The sequence below is a fragment of the Monopterus albus genome, unplaced genomic scaffold (genome assembly GCF_001952655.1).
Source record: "Monopterus albus unplaced genomic scaffold, M_albus_1.0 scaffold86.1, whole genome shotgun sequence".
NCBI lineage: Eukaryota > Metazoa > Chordata > Actinopteri > Synbranchiformes > Synbranchidae > Monopterus > Monopterus albus.
This window is the reverse complement of record NW_018127966.1, coordinates 1,388,934-1,397,488: the sequence shown is the minus strand read 5'-3', so window position 1 is coordinate 1,397,488 and position 8,555 is coordinate 1,388,934. Positions and strand designations below refer to the sequence as shown.

The 8,555-nt window shown below is 41.6% G+C and overlaps 1 protein-coding gene across 5 annotated transcripts in view; it reads right to left on the bottom strand.

Annotated features, from left to right (window-relative positions):
* Positions 1-3,024: 3,024 nt before the first annotated feature.
* Positions 3,025-8,555, bottom strand: part of elovl6 (ELOVL fatty acid elongase 6) — a 15,409-nt gene continuing 9,878 nt past the window's right edge. For all 5 annotated transcript variants that reach the window (XM_020607502.1, XM_020607503.1, XM_020607504.1 and 2 more), the window contains 3 exons: positions 5,106-5,237; positions 4,572-4,723; positions 3,025-3,887 (listed from right to left, as the gene is read on the bottom strand). In XM_020607502.1, coding sequence (XP_020463158.1) covers positions 3,445-3,887; positions 4,572-4,723; positions 5,106-5,237 — 727 coding nt within the window. In that variant the 3' untranslated portion in view covers positions 3,025-3,444. The remainder of the gene's footprint in view (positions 3,888-4,571; positions 4,724-5,105; positions 5,238-8,555) is intronic.

Sequence of the window (8,555 nt, the reverse complement as noted above, 5' to 3'; positions counted from 1 at the left end):
CTGTAGCCTAATTACTGACACATAAGGGCCATTGAATCAGTGTTGACATACGTATATGCTCACATGTATGAACCCAGATGAATCATATCAGTTGGTCAAACTTCAAGCATGTCTTAAAAGACATAAAGGCCTGGTCGACTTGTAATTTCTAACCTCTAAACTGTGACAAAACTGAAGTTATTGTACTTGGGCCTGAAAACCTTAGACATCTGCTGTCTAATCATATAGTTACTCTAGCTGACATAGCTCTGGTCTTATACTGCTGTGAGGAACTTTGGAGTCATTTTTGACCAGGATGTGTCCTTTAAATCACTTTTTCCTCCCCGCTGTCACCAAGCGCTTGCTCAAGGGGGATTTGTTGGGTTTTCCTCTATACAGTGCCTTGCGAAAGTATTCGGCCCCCTTGAACTTTGCGACCTTTTGCCACATTTCAGGCTTCAAACATAAAGCTATATAACTAATTTTTTGTGAAGAATCAACAACAAGTGGGACACAATCATGAAGTGGAACGAAATTTATTGGATATTTCAAACTTTTTTAACAAATAAAAAACTGAATAATTGGGCGTGCAAAATTATTCAGCCCCTTTACTTTCAGTGCAGCAAACTCTCTCCAGAAGTTCAGTGAGGATCTCTGAATGATCCAATGTTGACCTAAATGACTAATGATGATAAATAGAATCCACCTGTGTGTAATCAAGTCTCCGTATAAATGCACCTGCACTGTGATAGTCTCAGAGGTCCGTTTAAAGCGCAGAGAGCATCATGAAGAACAAGGAACACACCAGGCAGGTCCGAGATACTGTTGTGGAGAAGTTTAAAGCCGGATTTGGATACAAAAAGATTTCCCAAGCTTTAAACATCCCAAGGAGCACTGTGCAAGCGATAATATTGAAATGGAAGGAGTATCAGACCACTGCAAATCTACCAAGACCTGGCCGTCCCTCTAAACTTTCAGCTCATACAAGGAGAAGACTGATCAGAGATGCAGCCAAGAGGCCCATGATCACTCTGGATGAACTGCAGAGATCTACAGCTGAGGTGGGAGACTCTGTCCATAGGACAACAATCAGTCGTATACTGCACAAATCTGGCCTTTATGGAAGAGTGGCAAGAAGAAAGCCATTTCTTAAAGATATCCATAAAAAGTGTCGTTTAAAGTTTGCCACAAGCCACCTGGGAGACACACCAAACATGTGGAAGAAGGTGCTCTGGTCAGATGAAACCAAAATCGAACTTTTTGGCAACACTGCAAAACGTTATGTTTGGCGTAAAAGCAACACAGCTCATCACCCTGAACACACCATCCCCATTGTCAAACATGGTGGTGGCAGCATCCTGGTTTGGGCCTGCTTTTCTTCAGCAGGGACAGGGAAGATGGTTAAAATTGATGGGAAGATGGATGGAGCCAAATACAGGACTATTCTGGAAGGAAACCTGATGGAGTCTGCAAAAGACCTGAGACTGGGACGGAGATTTGTCTTCCAACAAGACAATGATCCAAGACATAAAGCAAAATCTACAATGGAATGGTTCAAAACTAAACATATCCAGGTGTTAGAATGGCCAAGTCAAAGTCCAGACCTGAATCTAATCGAGAATCTGTGGAAAGAACTGAAAACTGCTGTTCACAAACGCTCTCTATCCAACCTCACTGAGCTCGAGCTGTTTTGCAAGGAGGAATGGGCAAAATTTAAGTCTCTTGATGTGCAAAACTGATAGAGACATACCCCAAGTGACTTACAGCTGTAATCGCAGCAAAAGGTGGCGCTACAAAGTATTAACTTAAGGGGGCTGAATAATTTTGCACGCCCAATTTTTCAGTTTTTTTATTTGTTAAAAAAGTTTGAAATATCCAATAAATTTCGTTCCACTTCATGATTGTGTCCCACTTGTTGTTGATTCTTCACAAAAAAGTACAGTTTTATATCTTTATGTTTGAAGCCTGAAATGTGGCAAAAGGTCGCAAAGTTCAAGGGGGCCGAATACTTTCGCAAGGCACTGTAATAATAGTGATAATCTTAAGGTCTAGACCTTACTTTGTAAAGTGTCCTGAGATGACTTTTGTTGTGATTTGGCGCTATACAAATAAATCTGAATTTGACCGTATGTCTACTTATTTAAACAACTGAATATCTAAAAGTGCTGGTCACCCTCGGACCTTTCTAAGCACTGCTGCTTATATAGTAAATCTGTCAGGTAGACTCTAAATTGGCTTTTCAGCTTTAGTACCTGAATACAATGAATAAGTATGTCTAATGTCACAGCTGAGACAAAAAATAAACACCACAGGCACATGTCAAATTTTAGCACTTTTTGTTGATACATTGTTTTTGACATTGATACAGTGCTAATTCACAATAGACACCAAAAGACACCGTTAAAGATACATACATACAGTACTAATTTTTAAAGTCAATACAGCAGATTTTGACAATTTGCATGTTTGATTTTTTTGTTTTGCTAAACATAAATGTGTCTGCCCTCCACCTAAGCTTTCAGTGTCCAACAGACTTTCTTTATTTGCTGGTAGGGACCCTTTAACACCGAGAAGTGTCTGGAAATCAGTGACAAGTCTTTCTTCCAAATGTGGCCAGCAAAGTCTGCAAGGTCATGACAAATAGTGAAACAGGGCACTGCCAGCATGTTTCCCATCATGCCCAGGAGCAGTGTGATCATCTGAGTCAGTCAGCAAGTCCAATCAGTTTCATTCACACTACGAGATGAATTTCAACCATACTGTAAACCAGCACTGATGTTAAACATGTCTACTTCTCTTGATATACATACTATATTAAGAAAGATATAACCTATAACCTGAGAAAATATCACATTTTTCAATGTAAGCCACAGAAGATGCAGTGGGTTTCATCCCATCAGTTCACCACCAACACTCACCAGTGTGTCAAACTTTATTTAAGACAGACTGAAACAAAGCCACAGACACAGGCGACAGATGAAAACAAACTCAGATGCCTTAGGTTAACATTGATTCCATCCATCTTCGTATGCACTGCTGAATTTCTTTTTTTAAATTTATATGCTTATGGCAGATGTATTGTTTTAATCTGGTCATATTGTCTTTTAGGTTTTATATGCAATTTAAGGACATAATGAGCTTAAAAAGGGGCTTTCAGACATCAGATGGACAACTCACGATGGCTTCAGGTCATGGCAACACCGCTTCCTCAGCATCCCTCAACAGGGATGTCACCTCCAATGAGGCTTTGTAGATCTGCAGATTATTAGTAATGCTCAAGCACAGAGCCCTGCCGTCTTCTTGACCCTTCCACCCCCACCCCTTCCAGGCTCTATGCCACCTCTCCACCATCCAAACCCATTCATCCCCTCACTCTCTTTCTGCCTAGTCACTGATCCCTGCTCTTCATTTCCAACTCCCTTTTTCTTCATTATCTCCCTTTATCCATGCTTATGTTTTCTTTTTTTACTTGCTCTTCTTGGTGATGGCTGTAGCCAATGATTTGGACTTGCCAATGTAGGCCTCGAAGAAGAACTGGACAAAGAGCACAAAGTAGCTGAGGTACATGAGGGAGGACCAGACAATGTTCTGCATGTGGGATGGACACTCCTGGCCCTGCTGCATCCACGAGTACACCAGGTAGTTGACCACACAACCCATCAGCATCTGGGTAATCTGGGTCAGTGTGATGAACATTGCAAACTTGCGTGACACCTTGAAGCCAGCTGCCCGCAAGGCATAATACGAGTACATGACGGCATGGACCAAGTAGTTCATGGTCATGAACCATCCGCCGCCAGCCACCATGTCTTTGTAGGAGTACCAGGAATAGAGCAGCACGGTGATGTGGTGGTACCAGTGGAGGAAGATGAGCTTCTGCTTCCTCAGAACAATGAAGAGCGTGTCACCTACAGGTATGATAGAGGATGTTTGGAAGGAAGTTGAGTTGTTTCAGAGATTTGGGAAGTTTATAGAGAGCATGTAGGTAAATAAAACAAAAGCGGGGGGATTACGGGACAGGAAGAAAGAAAATATCATTCTCAATGGCTCATACAAATTGATTCAAGGTGCTCTCAAATACTGGCCAAAAAACAAACAATAAATAATAAAAAAAAAACAACAATAGTGGGGAAAAGGCCTGTCTACCCTTAGGTAAATTACTCTGTCAATTTCATATCATTACTTGCCATGATTTAAAATGGTCTGTATTCCATTTGAGATATAATATTTCTGATTAAACAACAAATTAAAAAGAAAAAGCTTAAGAAAAGAAACTTTATTTATGTATCTCCTTCAAACTGATGTACAGTACAATAGTAAATCTACACTTATTTTAAACAGTCAAACATGACAGTTTATTCTATTCCTGACTATAATGCATCACCCTGTGCACAATGAGACAACATCCAGATAAGAGCTCATGGCATTTCAAGCCCTAAGACATAGAGCTAGGCAAAAAGGAACCACACAGGCAGAAAAGGATGAATTGAGGAAAACAGCTGGTGTCGTGAGCAGTTAATTTACGTTTTATGTGAAATACTATAATATGGCTAGTATACATGACAATGAGTGTTAAGAAGATCTGGACTTACCAAGTTCTGGAGCTTTACTAAGTACAAAGGCGTAAGCCCAGAACTTGCTGACAGGTCCGTTGTAGAAGCTCTGGTCACACACTGACTGTTGAAGCCCTTTCGTCATCAGGATGTACATCATGTAACTTCCAGTGCGGATGGCGCCAAATATACTAGATGGACAAGGACAATACAGACACATCAAATTACTGCAGTGGAATAATGTGTCATTCATTTACCTACTACATATGAGCAAGTTTGTGAATATATAGTATGTCTGCACACAGCAGACTGAAGCACTTACATCAATTACAGCTTTGTTTGTTCAAATATATTATTTGATATCCTATCTGAGTCACATACTTCTACTGCATCAAAATATGCCTTCTCTTTCTGTTAGTAACTGATGTGACAAGCAATGCGCTGGTTAAGACAGCTGGCAACCAAAGTGTGTCTGTGCACAGTATGGACAGACATTGACACCATTTGGGTTTGTCTGCATGTTTGACAATTGTTTTACACTTTCTGTAATTAATAATGTTAATGCTTTCTCACCTGAATACAGCGAGGGTGAGTGACCACAGCACCAGTGGTTTCCTCAGCTCAAACTTCTCCCTCTGTTTCATGACATGGCGACCCCCGAGGATACAGGCAGCGTAGAGGGCAGAGAAAAGAAAAGACTTCTTCCTGAAACACACACACACACACCAAAAAGAGACATTTATCTTTTTTTTTTACTTTTACGTTGGGTTGTTTTCAGCAATAACTTGCTTCATATCCAGTCATATACAGAAAATACTGACCAGCCTATAGTTAGCTACTAAACATGTCCTGCAACACACGGAGTCAGCAAGATACAACTTATTTAATTGTTGCATTTGATCCCAAACCAACCTGACAAGTGAACAACAGCTATTAGTCACTAGGAAAACTCGCTTAACACTAAACAAATCTAAAAGGTGGACTTTTCCCCTATGCACTTTGCTCAAAAGCATTTGTACAGTTGTTATGAAGGAAGCAGTTACAGCACATCAGCTAGTCCTTTTAAACCCAACAAGTCTTTTAAACACAGGTTATACAACCTGTCTTTTACCGCTCCTCCTCCTACAGTGCCACTACTACATACTGATTACAAAACAAGCAATGCCAGAAGTCAAGATTTCATGATTTGACCCCAAACTGTCACTAAATGCTGAGCTTTCAGTTTACAGTTATTGCTTTTATTCAGTTCAGACTCCCACTGTCCTATGACACCTGTTCGCCTTAATGAACTGATTTGTCAGAGATCACTGCTGTGCCTCACGAAGTGGAGGACTTGTGCTCAGGCACCACCTGGTCAATGAATCTGAAGAAAAACATTTCCCAGCTCCCACAGTTGGCTCACAGCAGGTCGGACTTGACAGACTGGATGCTGAGAGACCAACATAAGATAGAGGCATACTGCCTAAAACTAGAGCACTTCTGTCCAAAACACTGTTTGGTCTATTGGACAGAGAGCAGAGAAATTGTTTATAGCAGAGTTAGCCAGAAAAGTTAGAGAAAACAGACTTATGATTGGACTGGATGGCAGTGGGTGTCAGTGAGTAAGGCGTCTGACCTGGGCATACTGTGTTGCATAAAACTAGCCCAAGTATGCTGTTTATATTAGGCCCTGCAGTTTGGAGGTAATGCAAAGAACAACACACAGTAACACTGAAATGATTTACTACATCAAATGTATTACTCAGTGGAAAATGATGAAAGTGTTCTAGTGAAAGCCTTGGGTGTGCAGTACTGTATTAGACAAGACGAAAGTTATAACTCTGGATAAGACAAGTCTAGTCAAAGTCAACTGTCCTTGTAAGATACAGCACACAATCGTCACGCTCACAGAACCATGACATACACAGTGCAAATAGCAATCTAATTCATCCTGCAACCTCAGCAGGGCACAGCGACAACAGCAGTTAGTTTTGCTGATCGGGTGTGTAGCTCGGCATGAAAGGAAAAAAAGGTGCACATTTTGCTTATCCACTAAAAAAAAAACTTGAGAAACATGGCTGCATGATATGCAGGGAGAGAACAATGACAAAACTTGTGTTATCATGCAGCCAATAATGTTGTTTTAGTCACGTCTGTCACAAAATATTGAATTAACCCGATGCTACTTCAAGGTCCTTGCGTGTAATATTGTTGTTGCTAAATATCAGTTAACAGCAATATTTAACTAATAGTCAAGATCTGCCTGATACCGATGCCGCCACAGACGGACTTGGGCCGTCGCCATTTTCTCTGTTTTACCAATTCATTTCAAATATAACCAGCTCAATATATAACAGCAATAACGCAGTCAAGTCAGTGAAGAAGGGGACAAAAGGGGAATAATGGTGTCAGTTGCCTGGAATAATGGACTTCCATGTGCTTCAGGATTCCAAGGGTGGAGGGTGCCACCTTTCTATCCTTGCAGGAAACCCACAAGCTGATGTAGGCCACCTCCAGTGAACAAAAGAAAAAGCAGTCCAGTCAAAGTCAAAAGAAGCAGCTTTCAGAGCATGATAATGAGGCTGGACTGCAGAATGACATCTCAACTACACATGGAGGAGGGGAGAACAGAGCGGCACACAATACACAGCGACCTACATACTGTAATGAGGCCCGGAAGGTTGCAGAGGAGACTCAGCATTCCTCTTCAGTGCACTGCTGTTCAAGCTCAAACGTCAGACTGATTCATGGCTGAAGCAGTGTTTCCGAAGTGTGCAGTATGTTTTTTTTTTTAACATCTAATGATATCCTGCACAGATATACAGAGCATGTATAATTCAGTCACATCTGAACTTGTCACTAGCATATTCATAATCAATTATTCACTTAAAGTTAGACTATGTAAATAACACTTTCTTCAAATCAATTCAAAACTTTATTTCATGGGTAATAAAACCCACATCTGCTCAGCAAGCACAGAATTTGCTTGCTGTGCTATATTTCTTAACAATTTAAATTAAACATTTGACTTGTTTAACTCAGTCTTTAGTTCATTCAGAGATATACATTGTTATAATATTAGGACTGATTCACTTTAAGCTCAAGACATAATAACTTTAACCACCTTTTATAACTTTACCTATAATACCTGATTTATAGGGGTGTAACAAATAACCGATATGAATCGGAAAATCAATTTGAATTAAAACGATACGAGTGCATCGGTAGACGGAGCCCGAATCGGGCCAAATGTGCGCTGAATCAGTCGATGGCCCGATTACAACGTTATATAAGTTTGATGTTGCTGCAAACAAATAAACACAGCGGCATCGGACATGTCAGTGCATGCCAGTTAGTTTTTTAGTTTTGCAGCCTTGTTCTGATGTAACCTGTGTTCCGGCCACGGTAATCTCGTGACAGCATGGCAGACGCAGTTTTTGAGCCAGGTGGGCACATTGAGAGTAACTGCGGCCTCCTGCATAGACGACGACACGGTCTACAACGCACCGTCAAGCTTAAAGTCAAAGGTATGGAGAAAAGGTAGGAAGGTTTGTAATAGTGTCCTGTACGCTGACTTTTCTGTCAGCGTACAGGATTATGCTGAGTATGTGACCAGGTACATTAGTACCTGCATTGACAACGCCGTGCCCACCATACAAGTCAGGAGATTCCCCAACCAGAAGCCCTGGATAAACAGTCAGGTACGCCACATGCTGCGTGCTCGCTCTCATGCATTCAGATTTCTACTGCTGACTCCAGATGGATGTGGCAAGGCCTGCAGCACATCACAGACTACAGGACCACCACCAGCATCATCAGCTCCACAGACAGCCTGCAGGATGACCTCAACACCTTCTACACCCGCTTTGAGACCTCCAGCTACAGCACAGAGAGGAGGCATGTACACACCTCGACCATCCGACTCCCCTCCACTAACTGCTTCATCAGGCCAGATACGCAAAGTCCCGCGGAGCATGGACCCCCACAAGGCAGCAGGACTGGACAACATCCCTGGGAGGGCTCTCAGAGCATGTGCCACTGAAC